This window comes from Natator depressus, chromosome 1, assembly GCF_965152275.1.
Source record: "Natator depressus isolate rNatDep1 chromosome 1, rNatDep2.hap1, whole genome shotgun sequence".
Lineage (NCBI taxonomy): Eukaryota > Metazoa > Chordata > Testudines > Cheloniidae > Natator > Natator depressus.
Window position 1 is genome coordinate 233,987,185 of NC_134234.1, and position 19,284 is coordinate 234,006,468.

Below are 19,284 nucleotides of genomic sequence, written 5' to 3' on the forward strand. Positions count from 1 at the left end.
ATAAATAAATAAATAAACAGAGTATTATTATTATTTTATAAACTTCAATTTAGCACAAAACAGCACAGAAACTGGAAAGCCTTGTGACAGACATTCAGAACATAGTTCCCATAATTTTCTTCTACAATTTTAACTAGTGATCTTTTATTTGTAAATTCTATATTACACTCATTTCTCCAACTGTACTCATAATGTGAAACTGGTTGAATGCTGTAGCTCATGAAAGCTTATGCTCAAATAAATTGGTTAGTCTCTAAGGTGCCACAAGTACTCCTTTTCTTTTTGGTGATAACAGAGTCAGCTTAACTGTTTGTTTTTGCTGAGATAGATAAAGCAGACAGTGATTTAATTGGGAGAAATTAGAATGACATACAGAATATTTTTAGACTAAGCAATGAAAAGTCAAATTAGGTAAGGGAATTTTATAAACAGGAAACTGAGATAATTTCTCCCATTTTACAAAGATTTTGGATACTTAATTTTCTTATATTAATAGATTTCAATAAAGTTTTCTATAAACTCAATTAGCCAGCGTGGAAAAATGTTATCTTGTATTAAACTCCATGCTGGAGATTTAATCTTCTAATAAGGCACAAGTGCCAAGTGAATTCTTTCTTCAAAGTTCTGTCACCCTTTCCCCCCAACACTGGAGATTCTTTGTTCCCAATCTGACATCTTTGAGGAAACTGAATCCAACTTTGATTCACATGAATCAAATTTAGATTGTAGCATTTTGTAATTGTTACCAGTGAAACTTAAAGAGTGCCCTGTTTCAGTATTTTTAGAGGTAGGTCTCTCATTGTGTTATTGAACTGCCTCACATGTATTGATGGCTAGAAAAGACCCTAGATGGGATTGGAAGTAGAGAGGGAAAAACTGTGCTTCTCCTGAATCCCAGACATGTGGTGTTGCAGTGAGCTCACTGATAGGGTCGCCCACTCCCCTGTGTTTACTCCCTCCTCGAGTTATTTTTATTGAGTGATCCAAGATCAGCATCCTAGAAATCTCGGAGATGACGGAACTCTAACCCATAGTGGTGACGTGGAACAAACATTAAAACATAAACACATTAAAAATACTTCATCCTGGCTTGGTGGGGGCTCCCCTCGTTGCTAGTTTTTTTCAGATTTTTAGAACTTTTGGTGAGGCAGAAATTCACCCAGGAATCACTCCGAATACACGCCTCATACATTGATGAGCGTGTGCAGAACACCAGTGTCATTGAAAAGTGCAGTCATTGGGAGTATGACATAAAACCAAGCTGCCTAAAAGGAACTCTAATTCCAGCTAAATACAGTGCTGGCTGCCCCCCCACCACCAGCACTGGCTCCTTATTCTCAGATTAAGGCACCTCTTTCCCTTTGGGCCGTGGCTTATTCTTGCACTTAGTGCAGACGCATAGGACACACACACGGGCTGTTCACTGGGCCTATCCACCAGCCCTGAGCTCAGGGCAGTTCAGGTTTGCCTTGGCAGCACATGCCTTTTCCTGCAGCTTGTGTGGGTTCTTGAACCACAGAAAGGCAACTCCCTGCTCCAGAGGAGTCGGCAGCAGAAGCAGGATTTCCTGAGAGCTTTCTGGGTGGGTGAGGTGGGGAGGGAGAGGCCAGCTTCTCTTACCTGCCCATCCCCAGCCAATCAGGGTTCCTAGGGCAAGGCCAGCCTTCAAGCACTATGTAACTAACTACTACTGAGTGCTCCGTCCACCTTAAGTGGAAGGTAACACTATGCTGTCAATAAGCCGCTAGATTGCAGTACAAACAATCATATACATTTGGAAAAAATATGCTGAAAATTAGAATTGCATGTATAATTTTAACAAAATATGGAACCCAGTAAGAAATTTGAGCCTGGTTCTCTACTGCCTTGGATCTTGTCATACCTCACCTCCGGGCTGCCCATAATCCGGGGATTGTTGTGTAGATTCTCCTTACAAAAGAAAATCGTAAGTGCCCAGATCTGCCAGGTTTATGACTGTGCAGCACAAAGCAGCCTGATTACCATGAAGCACATTATCGCCTGCTAGAATATTTACCAATTTAATCTATGATGGATTTTAGCCAAGAAGCCACGTTAACAGAATCTTCATTTCATCAAGGTTTTTTTTTTTTATGATCATCAAAATCATTATTCCTTACTAAATTCACTAAATCTGTGTCTGCAGGCAATTAAAAAGACACTGTGAACTTGTAGTCTACTCAAATTTTAAAAAAAGCAAGATAGTGATAACAGTGTCAGTGGCTACTGCTGGCCCTGAATCACCCTGCTAATTTTTGTGGATTATCATCTCATTTTCCTAATTGCTGTATTAGATACCCTCACAAAAAAGAGGGGCATAATGAAACTGACTATAGACAGGTTTCAGAGTAGCAGTCGTGTTAGTCTGTATCCTCAAAAAGAAAAGGAGTACTTGTGGCACCTTCGAGACTAACCAATTTATTTGAGCATAAGCTTTTGTGAGCTACAGCTCACTTCATCGGATGCCACAATGAAGTGAGCTGTAGCTCAAGAAAGCTAATGCCCTCAAGGAAGGCCAAAAGCTACAGCGCTCGACCTAAAGTTTAAGAATCTGAAGTGCCTTCGAAAATCCGAGAGGGACAAGACATAGAGCATGGTTTCAGAAATCTTAAAAGAGCAACACTCAGATGTGGAAACTACAGAACCCAAACCACCAAAAAAGAAAATCAACCTTCTGCTGGTGGCATCTGACTCAGATAATGAAAATGAACATGCACTGGTCCGCACTGCTTTGGATTGTTATTGAGCAGAACCCGTAATCAGCATGGACCCATGTCCCCTGGAATGGTGGTTGAAGCATGAAGGGACATATGAATCTTTAGCGCATCTGGCACCTAAAAATCTCGAGACGCGGGCTACAACAGTGCCATGTGAATGCCTGTTCTCACTTTCAGGTGTCATTGTAAACAAGAAATGGGCAGCATTATCTCCTGCAAATATAAACAAACTTGTTTGTCTGAGCTATTGGTCTAACAAGAAGTAGGACTGAGTGGACTTACAGGCTCTAAAAATTTACATTGTTTTATTTTTGAATGCAATTTTTTTTATACATAAGTCTACATTTGTAAGTTCAACTTTATGATAAAGAGATTGCACTACAGTATTTGTATTAGGTGAACTGAAAAGTACTATTTCTTTTGTTTTTTTATAGTGCAAATACTTGTAATTAAACATAAATATAAAGTGAGCACTGTACACTTTGTATTCTGTGTTGTAATTGAAATCAACATATTTGAAAATGTAGAAAACATTCAAAAATATTTAAATAAATGGTATTCTATTATTGTTTAACAGTGTGATTAATCACGCAATTAATCACAATTATTTTTTTAATTGCTTGACAGCCCTAGATCAGACCTATATTTGTTTTTCTTGAGATGTATAATCAATGCTCCATTGTTATACACTGTAAAACTCTCTGTCATTTTACCACTTCAAATGCTTTTTGTTCTCCAACACCTTGTAGATGACCTGTCCACTTCTTTGTTTCTTACTTCTCTTCTCCTCCTTTCCTACCTTCAATTTGTTCCTTTTTTAGGGAATAGTCGCCTCCCCTCTTCTTTGGATTGATTTAATAATGTAACACTCCAGGGTGTAGGCGGTGCAACCTTGTGGTTAAAACAGGAGTCAGGCCTAGTGGTCGGAGTGGAGCCGGATGGCGGAACCGGCATCGTGGTTACAAGACAGGTCGATGGTCAGAGGCAGGAATCAGGACAGAATGGGAATTGTGGTCAGGAGTCAGGCTGGAGGTCAGAGCCAGGAGTCAGGAGTGGGGTGTCCAAAGGGAGGTAAAGACTAGGATTAGAGTGGGAACAGGAGCAAATTAGAGCAAGGATTGATACAGGAAGCATGTCTGTTGCAGCTGTCGGCACAGAACGCATTGAGTGGCCGCTGTGCTGCTATGGATACTACAAGGCTAAATGATGATCTACAAGCTTTCCTGTCCAATCAGGGAGCACAATCACTTAGTGAGCATTTACCGGGCCCACCCCAGCTATTCAGGTTGCCTGGTGACAATGCCTGGAGCCATCTGAGTTCCTGACACATAATTGTATACTTACTATCCACTAAAAACTTTTAATAACAAATAATGTTCTTTACTACCCATGAACTTGTTCTGACATCTCTTAGGTCCAACCTTACCCATTTTATATGCCTTAACATCTGGGAGCAATTCTTCCAGATGGCAGTCTTTTGGGAACAGAACTGTACCGCAGTGCACCATGATCACAGCAGCTTCAGTAAGCTTTGTTTAAATATATTTTCATATGCTTATAATAAACCAACAAACTAAAAAATTTATCCATACATATTAAGATCTAGGAGACTCAAGATATTGCTTGGTTTCAGAATAGCAGCCGTGTTAGTCTGTATCTGCAAAAAGAAAAGGAGGACTTGTGGCATCTTAGAGACTAACAAATTTATTTGAGCATAAGCTTTCGTGAGCTACAGCTCACTTCATCGGATGCATCGGAGCTGTAGCTCACGAAAGCATCGGAGCTGTAGCTCACGAAAGCTTATGCTCAAATAAATTTGTTAGTCTCTAAGATGCCACAAGTCCTCCTTTTCTTTTTTTGAAGATATTGCTTGAATGCTTGATTTCTTGTGGTTTCCAAAAGTGATGCCTTTAATCAGCTATCTATTAATATATTTCTTCATCATCATTTCTTTTATTCACAAAATTCATTCTTTATTTGCAAAATTAATTAGACATGGTAACACCATATTATCAGTTTCTAGAAGACTATCTAACACTTATAGGCCTTCCTTGATGATCACTTGATGATCACTTTAGATAAGCTGTTAGCAGCAGGACAGTGGGGTGGGAGGAAGTTTTGTTTCATGGTCTCTGTGTGTATATAATGTCTTCTGCAGTTTCCACGATATGCTATGCATCCGATGAAGTGAGCTGTAGCTCACGAAAGCTCATGCTCAAATAAACTGGTTAGTCTCTAAGGTGCCACAAGTACTCCTTTTCTTTTTTCTTTTTACGAATACAGACTAACACGGCTGTTACTCTGAAACCGGTAATTTTTATGTGTGTCCTAATAGCCTATATTGCGTGCCACTTCCAAACTGCAGAACCAGATGGGAATCCTAGCTGAATATCTTGTTCTTTGTCGAAGACTGGAAATGTATCAAATCCTAGGCTGACGGTAAATCGACATAGCTCCATTTACTTTAATCTGACTACACTGATCTCAATCAGTTTTGCATTTGGCCCATAGTTAGGATAATGTTAATCTTATCTTTTCATTTTTAGTTGGATCTATTAAAAATAAAATATTAAATAGATGCTACTTGACCCTGGACTGACTAAGTCTTACCTAACTCACTGAAGTAATTGTTGGAGATGTAACCACCAGCCTTCAGCTCATTCACATATAGTATTCTTGGGGCTCGCATACAATTTAAAACTTTTGGGAGGGATTTTAAAGGTTCAAAAGACACTTAGGTGCTCTACTTTCATTGGAGGTCACCAAACTCTCATTTTTATAGCTGGAGTCTTCCCCTTTGCCATTATGTATAGCAATACAAAAAAAGCCAAAAGCAAACAACTGTGTTAAAGCTAAAAATCACAGAAAGTTTTTTTAGAAAAGGCCAATGTAAAGATCGTAATGGGAATATTTGTTTAGCTGGATTACTTATCCTGTATATTTATTACAATACAAAAAATCATATACTAAGCTACTCTTATTCAGGGTGGCCTCCGTTGATTGCCACCAATAGGATGCACGCTGGTGATGCGGGACCACTGGAACTTTCTAGAAGCAGTGCCCACTGTGTGCCATATGAGTGTCTTGCAGCACCAAATGTTCATAGACCAAGGTTATATATGGGACATACAGCACCCCTGATTGCCTTCCAACCACAGCTGCCTGTGAACCAAGAAACCCCAGAGCTCAGTTTGGTTTTCAGAAATCTCACTTTTTCTCTAAAAATCCCTTAGTAAATCATTACTTTAGAATTTTAGTGTTAGTTAAGGGTGTCATCTTTGAGTAATTTTCTTAGTTTTTAAGTCAGTTTTTGAACTTTCTTCATAGTTATGGAGTTAGTTGCTGGACTGACTTTGGCTTGGTGCTGGTGATATGGTGGACCCAGCCTTCGGTTACAATGCAGTCTCTATTTTCCTAGATCCAGACACTGTAACTCACTGCTTTGTCCTCTTGGGGGGAAGGCCAATCCCCTAGATAGTGTTTGGTGTATAAAGTCCTGGACATCCCGGACTGCCAGGGAAAACCAGTACAGCTTTCAGGCTTTGTTTTACGGAAGTCTTGAAGGTGAAATCCTCTGAGCTGCCTGAGATTCAGTCTTCTGATTCTATGCAGACTCAGAAAAGACCAGCTTTAATCTCCGTAATCCACTTCAGTGGCCAATGTGAAGGATTCTGTGCTGATATCATCCTCTGAGTCAATAATGAGTCCATCTGAAGCAAACTCCTCTGTGGCTTTGGTGTGGGTGCCAATGCCAAGGGGCTTTTGGTGCTGAATGGGAGAGCTAAGGAACAAGTTTAATTGACATAGTAGTAAAAACACTGGAAGCTGCTGGAGTCTTTCCTGCACTCAAACTCTCTGGTGGTAGCACCAATGGGAATCTTTTCTTAAAATGTCCTACTGTAGAGATAGTCCCAGACTGAGCGTGTTTGGGTTCCTTTCCAGCATATGTCAGAGGTTCAAAGCCACACAACAGTAAAAATCCCCAAGGCTTTAGAAACAGCCGAAATAAATAGTCAGTTTGGCGGGGCTACAAAGCACATTACAGAGAAATTCTTTCCAAGTTCCACCTTCAAGCTCAGCAAAATCAGGAAGTGAGATTGCACAAAGTTCAATCTCTCCTGGCAAAGAAGCTCATCAAGACACTGAGCAAAAGAGGACATAGGTTTTTAATCTAGGTACTGCCCAATTCCCTGACATCTAAGACGTAAAATTTTATATGGTAAAAAAAAATTCAAAATTGCGTATCTACATATACCCTATCATACTTCTTCTAGACCACTGGTTTTCAATCTGTGGTCCACGAACCCCTAAGAGTCTGCAGACTACATCTAAGGAGTCCACAAAAAGGTGACTATGAAAATAAAGTTTCAGATCCCAGAAAAGGTATTCTGTTTTTCTGATCAAGAAAAGTATGTGAATATCCCCACCTACAGGTCAAAACCCAGAAGTGCTGTTCTTACCATAGAAGCCCAGTTTAGAGCCCTTTCTCATGCTATGTCAAATCCCATGCCAAGCACGTGCAACATTTATAGTTAAATTCTGTTCAGTCAGTTTTTAGTCAAAGACTTCTACAGTAGGGGTCCATGGACCACAGGTTGAATTTCTAAAGGGGTCCATGCCTCCATTTGAAATTTTTTAGGGCTCTGCAAATGAAAAAACACTGAAAACCACTATTCTAGATTACAGCAATGGGCTATGAACCACGCAAACACCTGTAGTATGGGATAGACTTCTTAAGCACATGATGTATTTCAGATTTGTCGTATGTGAACACTGCTACACATTCTTTGTATTTACTTTGGGCTGGAGCTGGTGCCACATGTATTCACAAAGTGCTTAGTGGGAGTTATCTCATAACTATACAGATGGACAACTGGCTGATCATAGGCAGCATGCTGGAAGGAATCCATGGATATATTATGCCACCTTTGGTGTGCTAGGTCCCTGATAAACTATTCAAAGTCACAGATTTAGCTGAAAAGACAATTGGAATACACTGGAGTCCTGACAGACATGACTTAATTCATGTAATTCAAAGCCTTCTCTTAATTGAACTCTAGTTAGGATTCAGGTCATGTTAGGATTTGCCAGAGCTGGCAGGTATCTGCAAGGATGATGTTGACATAGGGCCTGTGAAGGGGATCACTCACCACAGTGGCCACCCCATGGTTGAGCAGGGTGTGGCAGGTTCTATTCTTTCCTGGCACTTCCCTGTTGGCAGCCACTCTGGTCCTGAGATGGTCTGCCCCTTCCATGATTCAGTCCTCTGGCCAGGACCACATGTTTTATGCCATCCCCTTTTGGGGTATATAAAAAGTCCAGCAATGGGGCAGCCCTCTGGACTAGGTGCAGGGGCTCCAGCTCTTCCCCCGGCTTCAGGTTTCAGCGTCTTAACCCTTCTGTCCTCAGATGCTTCTTTTCCTTAGACTCTTTGTTTTGGGGGTCAGCTTCTGCCTTTGGCACCCCCTATGTGTTGGTAGGGGAATCCAGGCTCACCCTGTCTGCCAGGTTCCAATCCAGGGCCCAGTGTAAGCAGCTATGTCCTGTACCACCAAAGTGCTATACTGCTGTCTCCCCCAGTCACTCCCTGCCAGATCCCTCTTTCTCAACAAGTAAAGTAAAGGCATTAAATCCCTGGAATCAAAGATAAAGCCTCAGACCTTCTGAGACACAAGTCTCTTCCCTTTGAGTTTGGCAACTTTATTACAGCCACATGTCAGATAGTTGGAGCTCCTTCTGAGGGGTTCAGAATGCAGGTCAGGTCACCTCCACTCTCTGCTGCCTTCCTGAGCTGAACTGCTTTCCTTCTGAGCTCTTCCTCCAAGCCATAAGTGCTTTGCAGGTGGAGCTGCCTGGGTCCAAAGCAGCTGCTTAACCCCGTCTCCACTTGTGTGGGGTTTGTATACCCCATTACAAGGCCTGATGGCTGCAATATAGTTTTTTAATATCCATGGTATATCTCCACATGAAACAAACTCAGTGGACCTTGAAGTCTCTGTGTTCTCAAGTCTTAGGGAGATTCATGCCTTTTCAGTACTTATCTACAAAGATGTTGATGATCTGAAGAAAGTTCAGAAAAGAGTAATGAAAATGATTGGGAGGCTGGAGGGACTGACTTAAGAGGGAGCATACTAATAGTCTACAAATGTTTAAAGTGTGTACCAAGGGGAGAAGACTGACTTAGTAATGTTCATATCTTGCTGCTATTCCATGAGCAGATCTTTATGTCAATTACATGTAACTACTTGAAAATATTAGTTTAAGGCAAGATTTCTCAATCCTTTTCATATTTTGATGCCACAGTCTTCCTTTCACATCCTGCCCTCCTCAGATGTCCCCAGAATCTTTTGCACCATTTCCTGTAGGGCTTCAGTGTTGCTGCAATAGTTCATGCAGGTCTGTTTACCTTTGTACTTGAGAACTGATTAAAGGTGACTGCACAAATTTGGTTCAACAGAGGATTAGAGAAAGGGAGTGGAATCAAATTCATGTGTTCTTGCTCCCCTTGACAACTGTTGGTTTCGTTTCAGTATTGCAGGGGCATCTGTCTTGTTATGGTCCATTTAGAAAAGAAAGTTAAGAACCCGGGATGACAATAGAAACTTGTATTCTTTCGTTAATCCAGTCAGTCAGAATGGGAATTTTTCAGCAACTGTTCACAGACAGGCACAATCGAATAATAGACATGCCAGGACAGGCCAAGTTGGCCAGTCACGTTGCTGATATTTTCACTGAATTATCTGGAAATAAAAGCTGAGCATATGCGTATATAGTAAAACAAAAATCTTCAACTGAAATCTTATCTCTGTTACACGTGTGTAGCCATATTGACTTTAGTGGCTAAATTAAGAATCTTATCCTCAGTACATTTTTAAATTTCTAATCTGAGGCAACAGATTAAGTCAAAATACAGTGCTGATGTTCTGGTGTATCAAGTCACAATAGTATTGCTCTATGTTTGTACCACAGTAGCATGTTACCTAATACAAGACACCATCAAATATTCCCCATTGCTTGTTATGCTTGTTAAATCAGGTTTTTCTGTTTAGCAGCTTCTGAAGCTTGGCAAAGTTAGCAGCAGTCTCATTATGTACAATCATGCAGTTTATTTCATCATGCAGAAGTTACAAAAACATATACAATTTTTTCACTGCTATTTGAAGCCATCTCTGTTTTGTTTTTGTCTTGATTCACTTCAGCTGCACACTTTAAACTATACCATCGCAAAAGACATGCTGGCCTACTTTATGTTATAACTCCTTGGTAGTAAAAGTTCCAGTGCATTCATTGCTTGTACTGGCATCTTGCTTTTAAAATCTGAATCTCACATGAAAGGATTAAATGAACTCCAGGTTTCTTGCAGTATGAATCACAAACAATTGGATGCTTTATAAATATCACTACAGAAATAAAAAGTGAATTGGTTAAATAGTGAAGAAGTTTTTGTAAGGAAGAAGGATCCAAACTTCTTGCATTTTCTCCTTGAGACAAAGAATTTTGAAATTTGCTACACATTGATTTAGTAGATTGTATTCTCTCATTACTCCTAGGGGAATTTGAATTCATGTCAGATTTCTTTGCTTCCCCACAGAAAAATTACTTTCTGACAGGGAAGCAAAGAAAAGCTGCAAGAGCAGTCATGCCCCACTCACTAGTAGCACAGGTACAACATTTCAGACATCGAGAGCAGCTGTCTAGAGGTAGATCACCGTGGGGCTGGGGACCCCCGAGCCAGTAGCTCCTAACCTGAGCCGGGATCAGCTGCTAGTCCTGGCTGGCCTAGAGGCAGGAGAGGATGGGACTTCCTCTTCCCCTGCAAGGAGTGCCTGGTGCTGTGTCAGCCCCATTCCCAGAACCTCCCCCCACTGCAGGAAGCTCAGCATCCTCTCCTGCTTCCTGCCCCCATCACTCCTCAGCTGTGGGGGGAGGGGGTCACTGTATGGGGAGCTGCTCCCCCATCCACCCAACCCCTGTGCATCTGGACCTCCCATACCCAGACATTCCTGCCAAGCCTCACCCAGTACATCCAGAACCCCCATAGTCCTCCATACCCAAACCCCACCCCACTGAACCTCAATCCCTGCATCTGGAGCCCCCCTGCACCCAGACCGCCCTCTACTGAACTGCCTGCACTCAAACCCCCACCCTGATGCCCTACCCCCTGCACCACCCTGAGTCCCCACATCCAGACCCCCACACCACAGACCGCCAACTAGCTGCAGCCAGACCCCCACCCCACCAAGCCCCACTCCTCCAGCACCCTGAGCCCCCCTGCTGAAACCCCCCACACCCAAACCCCTCTGCTGAGCTCCAACAACCTTCACCTAGAAGCCTCTGCAGAGTCCGATTGCCCCTACATCTGGAACCCTCCCAACGAGCCTCTGTGCATCCAAATCCCCCCACACCTACACCCTGCACTGAGCTGCCTGCACCCAGATTGTCCCACACAGAATCCTCTCACCCCCACACCTGGATCCCCCCACACTGAGCTCCTCCACACCTGGATCCTGCCCCACACCTAGTGCACCTGACACAGCGGGGCAGGGCCCCAGGGTGTTTCTGGGGCAGGCCCAGGCCTTGTGCTGTGTCAGGGTTGGGTGCAGCCTCACCTCTGAGACTGAGTCTGGGGGGCTGCAGGGTGATCTTCCACCTTTGTGCAGCCAGTGGCCTGTGCTCCCCACTGCCATGCTGGAGCCTCTGCATTTATTTATTGACAAATAAAATTTGCAGAATTTTGCAAAATATTGTGCACAGAATTTTTAATTTTGGCGCAGAATGTTCTCAGGAGTATCTCATGGAACACAGAATAAGGCTCTCTTCCTGAATTATTAGCAGTGACTTGTAGTACTTAAAGGCCTCATTTTTTTACCTGCCAGGACAACGAGTAAATATCTTTTTATCATCATGCTGTTTAATACATGTCATATTAGTTCTGTGTGAATTTTCCATGATGAATGTGAACAAGAAACTCCAAGATGCTTGAACAGAGAAAATTTCGTTAAGTGGCTCTAGTGCAGTGTTGGCTTTATCTCATGAATTATAATATCTTGCTAAGAAGTGCGCTGTTTTATTTCCACATTGCAGCTGCAGCAAACAGAAAATGTTCTGAGCTGCTGGGAAAAGGAAAATTTGACAGGTGTGAACTGATAAAAATCAGCATCTTAAGCGCTGAGGAAGTATTTGGGTCACATAGCAATTAAAAAGTGTACACAATCATTTCTCACCATACATAAACATATTTGCAATGAACATTTTTAATTAAACTTGAAACTTCTTGGTCTTTCCGGCCATCTTGCCAAAAGTGACACCCATTTTTGATTAAATCAGTACAATTGCCACATGTTAGCTCACAGCCGTGCCTCTTCCCTTTCCACAGTAGAACTTCACTGAGACAGGGTCCATTTAGAGATGCTGTGCAGAAGTTAGAAAAAAAAAATGCTGAAGTGTTTCCCAAGGGTTGCATTTGTAAAGTTTCTGGAAAGAACAGTATACAGTGCAATAGCAGAGAACTTGCCCCAAGCCCCCTCCCCTGAGCGACACAGTTGGGACCGGGGCGAGGGAAGCGGAGCGGGCTGCTCCCAGCCCCCCGCTAATCACCTGGGCCACTCTGGGCCTGTGGGGCCTCCAAAAGTGCCCCCCCACAGCTCCTGCCTCCATGACCCTGGGGGGAGGGGGAGGCCCTGCCCCTGACCACCCCCCGAGACCCTCTGCCCCTTATCCAACCCCTCGGCCCCCAGCCCAGCACCCTTAACATGCCACTCAGAGCAGCGTGTTGGAGCCAGACACGCTGAGCCGCCAAAGCGCGCAGCCCCGCCCCCCCCGAGTGCTGCTTTACCGCGTTATATCCGAATTTGTGTTATATCGGGCTGCGTTATATCGGGGTAGAGGTGTATTTGGAATCTGTCATTGCAATCCCAGTAAGGCAGTCCAAATATTCGTTGGTCAGTTTTCAGAGTAACAGCCATGTTAGTCTGTATTTGCAAAAAGAAAAGGAGTACTTGTGGCACCTTAGAGACTAACCAATTTATTTGAGGATAAGCTTTCATGAGCTACAGCTCACTTCATCGGATGCATAAAGCCACTTTATGCATCCGATGAAGTGAGCTGTAGCTCACGAAAGCTTATCCGCAAATAAATTGGTTAGTCTCTAAGGTGCCACAAGTCCTCCTTCTCTTGTTGGTCAATTTGTTTCTCTCTTTTCTTTTCACTCCTCTGGCTGGGGGTGAGTGCTCTAGGGTGGAGCTGGGGATGAGGGGTTTGGTATGTGGGAGGGGGCTCAGGGCTGGGGCAGAGGGTTGGGGTGCGGGGGTGAGGGCTGCAGGGTGTGGCCAGGGAGAGGGGTTCAGGGTGCAGGAGGGGGCTTAAGGCTGGGGCAGAGGGTTGGGATGCGGGGTGTGAAGGCTCTGGCTGGGGGTGCAGGCTCTGGGTTGAGGCCGGGGATGAGGCGTTTGGGGTTGCAGGCAGGCTGCCCCAGGACTGGGGCCAGAGGATTCCCCCCAGCCCTCTCCCTGCCAGCAGCAGCTAGCTCTGGGGAAGGGACCTCTCTCTCCCCCCTGCTGGCAGGCAACATGGAGCTCCAGGGGAAGGGGCCCTCTCTCCCCTCCAGCAGCAGGGAGCTCCAGAGCTGGGGGAGAGGCCCACAGCAGCCCTGCAAGCCCCAACTTGCTCCCCTCTCGAGTTCCCGCCCACCCCCTACCTCTCTCCTCTCCAGGTCCCAGCTGCATGGCCCTTTAGAGCTGCTGCACAGCTATTTATAGCCTGCTGCAGGGCAGTGCGGCCATGCAGCTTAGAGGGAACTTAGTGAGCTGCACTTAGGGTCCATGGGAGCTGCCACTGGCTCACAGGCCTTTCAGTGCAGAACAGAGCCTTAGTGCCTACTACCAAATTGAAAAGATAGCAGCGTCCTGCACGTGAAGACAATGGCATCCTGCAGGTGACAGTCTATTATTATTTCATTTTCATATCTGTTTAAACTACAACTAGTGTTAGGTTAATTCTGAAGCGTTGTTATCTGCAGTATTCAAAATATTATTTTTCTTACAGTGGCCTTAAATTTCCAGACACCTGGACTACAGATGGAACTGCAAAATGGAAAATTTATGGACAACGGTGGTTGTGGCTATCTTCTAAAACCAGAATTCATGAGAGATTCTACTACACAGTTTAATCCATATAATGTAACAGGAAACCATAATCCAATAACTCTTTCAATAAGGGTAAGAGTGGTTTGTTGACAGTCTCATTTATAATTTATGGAAATATCTCTCATTGAATTAGCTGAACTATATTAACGGCCTCTCATAAGTATTTATTACTGGTACCTTTTTCTTTTTCTTCAAAAGCTCATTGTGCCTTAAGCTGGTTGGATAACTTAGAACTCTAAAGTGCCCTGATATCATTGTGCCAACATAGTATATTCAGTATTGCTTGTATGGTTTCTTAGTTTCATTTCACATCGTTTTGCTTAAAGACACTCCTTTCCCTTGATGTTTGAGGAAACAAGTAACTTGTACAAAATGGTGTCTAAAAATATAAATATGGCTTGTACTGAGGTAGATATCTAATTATCTTATGAGATGTATGAGCTGCAATAGGGTAAAACTATGCTTACATCTTTCGTATACAGTGCTGTTGTTAGACACTAAGGATATAAAAAAAGATTTGCACAGAACTCAACTGGAATTTGGGTGGGTATCATTACTTGCATGACCCTCATAACCTTCCATTCTCTCTACACAGGGTTTCCCTCTCTGCCGCCTTCCCCAACCCTTCTCGTCCCATCACGTTGCATTTTGTTCTAATCATTGCATGGGGGCGGGGGAGGGCAATGGACTGCCTCACATTTTTTAGGGGCATAGAGTGGCCACTCCCTCAAGCAGGGTTTTATGGGCAGCTGTCCAGTGTGGGACAGTCCACTACTATGTCCTTTCCGATATAGGAGGGGCCCATACCAAATATGAGGAGCCCTATAATCCTTAGTGCACAGTTACTTGGGAAACCCCTGAAGTTTTCTTACTGGCTGATTGCAGGAAAACCTCATCATCTTTTGGCATATTTTATACAGTAAAGATGATGAGGTATTTCTGCAGTCAGCTCAGTTGTGTGGTACCTGACAGCACGGTGTATTCCTAATCCTTATATCCTATGATGAATGCTTTTTGTCCCAACCCCAAAATCCAGCTGACTTTCTATGGCTTGGGTGGGGTAAAACTGGCTTATACTAGGTGCCACATCTGACGATCATGGTGGTAGAGTTGGGAAGTGACCACCCTGGAACCTCCTGAAGAACTGAGAAAAGATAGGCAGACCAGCAACCTCTCTGAAGACACAAAATGGAAAGCCAAGTGGCAGGCCTAAACCTTAGGAGTGAGATGGAGAATTTTGCTAGGCTGTTCAGATTCTCTGGAGTAACCTGAAGGGTTTGGTCCACTGCCAACCGCTACAAATAGACAATATGCGGCCAACATTGTCTACATTTATATTAAGGAGTCTGGGTCTTCCTTCAACTATAATTTATAAACTTATACTGAGCTAAAAACTGGTGAAGTAAAAGAGCAAACGTGGTTAATCTCAGTTACATGATCGTCCGTGTTATATCTGGTAAAGGAAAATGTGTACGGTCACAATGGGAGCAGGATCAAGCTCTATAAGCTCTAATTTTTCATTTTTCTTCATTAAATATTAGGCATAGCATATATACTATGATATAATTAATTTGGTAAAAGACAGAATTGTAAAAATTTGGATGGCATCCTCTGTGCTTTACTGTCATACAAACCCTGGTTTAGTTTTAAAAAGTCCTTACAATGGATCTTATTTAAAAAAAAAAAATTCTCCTTTTCATCTCCAAAAAGAAAAATTCCAAATTCTCTATCATTAGAAAACTAGTTTCACAATGAAATGTTATTGCTGATCATACTGTATACCACTTATTTAAATGCTATTTAATTAGCATAAAATTAATGTATAATTATTGTTTCATTGCTGTCTGTGAAATAAATTGCAGGAATAAGACATAGGGATTGTATAAGGATTACACAATGTGTGTGCCTTATTCAGCACATCGTACTACCCTAATAGTGAGCACACGGATTACATGATGGACGTGACTTAATGTTTTCAAGCTCTCATGCATATACATCAATTATATTATTCATTATTTATATAGAGCTGTAAGAGATGAGGAGAAAACCCAGCTTGTGGTTTAGGGGTTAGTTAGGATAATTAGTAACAAAAATGAAGTGATTGTGTACAGAAGAGAGAGAGAGTGTGCGAGCAGAATTTTAGGTTAACAGAGTTGAAGAATGTGCAGGCTAGGTAGCAGGAAGGCCAAGGCAGCAATGACATTTCAGGGACTGATGGAATGGAGGCCTCAGAACATAAGAGTAATGATGTTAAAGGGAGGGGGATCAGGCAACATGGAAGGACAGGAGAGATGGTGGTTAGAGAAAGAAAATTCAGAGACAAGCGTCAAAGAGAAAACAGTTCACAATAAAGAAGAGAATGAATTAATTACCAGGCTCATGAATGGGGGAAACTAGTTTGCTATTTGTACAGGACACAAGCAAGGGGAAGGCAAAACAACTAAAGAAACGATGTCCCCTTTAAGAAGGTGTTTCTCAAGTGTTTCATTAGCCAAGAGTGAAGCTGAACGCAGGTTAATTTGAACAAGTGGAACTTTACTAAACCCTGCGCATTGCTCTGTCCATGTGGCTGAGTTGTTTCCACCCTAACTCCCTGCATTCCCTGTTTTCCTGGTGTCCCTTCCATAACTCGCCTTGTAGGGAACATGGATCCTCTGATGCCAGTTCAGCTGATCATGGTACATGAGGGAAGGAGCAGTCTTAACAAAGTTCATAAGGGCTTTACCTTAGGGCCCTGGTTCAGAGCTCCTGAACTTAGAATCATCAAATGAAGTTGGTCAGGCTAGTCCTCTGGAGCTGGAAAGTAGGGTGACCACCTTTGTTGGATGGAGATAAGGGACAACAACATGAACGATAATGCCTCTTTATTTTAAGGGACATTTTAGGGACACCATTTTCTGTAGCATATCATGTATTTTTCTCTCAAGTGTACATTTCTACTCTCCTCAAGTCTACAGTGAAATTATCAGAAGCTTCAAGCTAATGTTTAAAATGGTGCTTATTATTAAGGCTTCAATTAAGTAATGGGTATTTTTAGTACAAGTCATGTATAGGTCATGGCCAATAAACAAAAATTCACAGTCCGTGACCTGTCCATGATTTGTACTATAAATACTCTTGACTAAATCTTAGCTTGGGCAAGGACTAGTGGCACAAGCTGCCGGGGGCTACCGAGGCCAGTGGCAAGATTACAAGATTACAATCACCATCAACAAGATTAGGCTTGAAATTAGAGAAAGGTTTCTAACCACCAGAGGAGTGAAGTTCTGGAACAGCCTTACAAGAGGAGTAGTGGGGGTAAAAAACCCTAAGTTGTTTCAAGACTGAACTTGGTAAGTTTATGGATGGGATGTTGTGATGAGGTTGCCTACAATAGTATATGGCTCATCTGTGACTGCTATTAGCAAATATCTCCAGTGGCTGGATATGAGATGCTAGATGGGGAGGGTTCTGAATTTCTACAGCCAAGTCTTTCCCAGGTGTCTGGCTGGTGGGTCTCACCCATATGCTCAAGGTCTGATTGCCATATTTGTGGTTGGGAAGGATGGTTCCCCCAGGTCAGACAGGCAGAGGCCCCGGGATTTTTTTTTCCGTCCTCTGAACAGGGCCGGCTCCAGGCACCAGTGTTCCAAGCAGGTTATGGGGCGGCAATCTGAAGGGGCGGCAGTCCATGTGCCGTTAGGGTGTTTCCGCGGTGGCAGCCTCTCTCTTCAGCCATCCGTGGCGGTAAATCGGCGGCGGCTTCTATGTTCAGCCGCTTGCGGCGGCGGCAATTCGGCGCGCTGCTTGGGGTGGCAACAATGGTAGAGCCGGCCCTGCCTCCGAAGCATGGAGCACGAGTCATTTTCTGATTTGAACTAGAATAAATGGTGGATTCTCTGTAACTTGCAGTCTTTAAATCATGATTTGAGGACTCCAGCAACTCAGCCAGAGGTTATGGGTCTATTACAGGGGTTGGTGAGTGAGATTCTGTGGCCTGTGATATGCAGGAGTTCAGACTTGATGATCGTGATGGGCACTTCTGGCTTTAAAGTCTGTGAGTCTATAATGAACAATAGGGACCTGGAGTCTCAAAGCAGACAAAACACACAGAGGTTACTAACACTTCATTGCAGAGGCGAAGGAACTGAAGTGGTTAGGAGCTACTCTCCCTTAGAGGCTGATGTCACTAGGGGACACTTGTGCAGCCCCAATGGACACATCCTGGGTAGTGGTTCCATGAATTTGATGACAGGAAGTGGGAAACCCACAAGAGGGAATTCACATGGGTCTTCCTTCGTTAATTAAACAGCAACTTTCTGTAGCTAGTGATTGAATAAAATCTCCTTAAAGTGGTCATACTCTGGTAAAAACCAAGAAACAGAAGCATGTTCTTTTCCCAAATTATTATTTAGCTGCAAAGGTTTTAAGATAATTAAACTGAGAATCAAATTAGCCGGAGATAGAATTATGTTTGAAGCATGGTAGTCTCAATTACATTTCAGTTGGTATATATTCTTTTGAAAAGTTTCTTATGTAGCTTCAACTTTATATGCTAGACTGCGCTGAGCAATTGTTGAATGTACAGTTTAATGTTAAAATTGCTATAATAAATTACATTTTCAAGCCCAAGTGAGGTCTTTATGTATCATTTTCATTTATGCAGCTTATTAGTGGTTATCAGTTACCACCTAGTAACCTCTCCAGGACCAATAAAGCTGATCCTTTAGTCCAGATAGAAATTCATGGTGTGCCAGAAGATCAAGTAAAACAACAGACTTGTGTCATAAAAAGCAATGGTAAGTAGAACATAGTCTTTTCACTGTACATGATTTCAGTAGTTTCACACAGAATAACTTAATATCAGATAGAAGGTGTTTCTCCAGTAATTTACTCCATAGCAAAAAGCTGTGCTGCATAGACTAATAGCAAAAGTGGGCACTAGGTGTAAAGACTGATCAACAAAAACAACCGCATAACAAGCTGTGTTCCAACAAGATTAGTCTGAAGACAGTAAACTAAAGCTGAAGAATTTGAAACTAGGTTTTTTTCATTTTTTTTAAAAAAACGTTCTTTGTTACCATCATGCTTGTATGAAAAATGATGGATTGTCCGGCGTAGAGACTGAAGGCATTTGTTTACATATACAACAGGTAAAACATGGGCAGCTTCCCTTGCCCTATCTCACCATTGTGCCTCAACCTGACCTGACATGGAGGGACCACCTCAACCCATGAGAGTAGTTCCTCAATGCAGGCAGGCATTGAATCAAGGTAAGTAGCACTGGTACAGAACTGCATTAGACGACGAACCTGGCAATTCAGACTCTATATTCAGAGGCCAGTGCCTATCAGTTCCTTGGTGCATATCACAGCAACGCTTGGGAGCTCAATAGGGGTCGGATCAGCAAGGAGTGTCACCACAAA

General features: G+C 42.9%; 1 protein-coding gene across 1 annotated transcript in view; it reads left to right on the plus strand.

The window, feature by feature from the left end:
* Positions 1-19,284, plus strand: part of PLCZ1 (phospholipase C zeta 1) — a 112,123-nt gene that overhangs the window by 87,489 nt on the left and 5,350 nt on the right. Inside the window, exons 10-11 of the mRNA XM_074938211.1 lie at positions 13,779-13,951; positions 18,525-18,657. Coding sequence (XP_074794312.1) covers positions 13,779-13,951; positions 18,525-18,657 — 306 coding nt within the window. The remainder of the gene's footprint in view (positions 1-13,778; positions 13,952-18,524; positions 18,658-19,284) is intronic.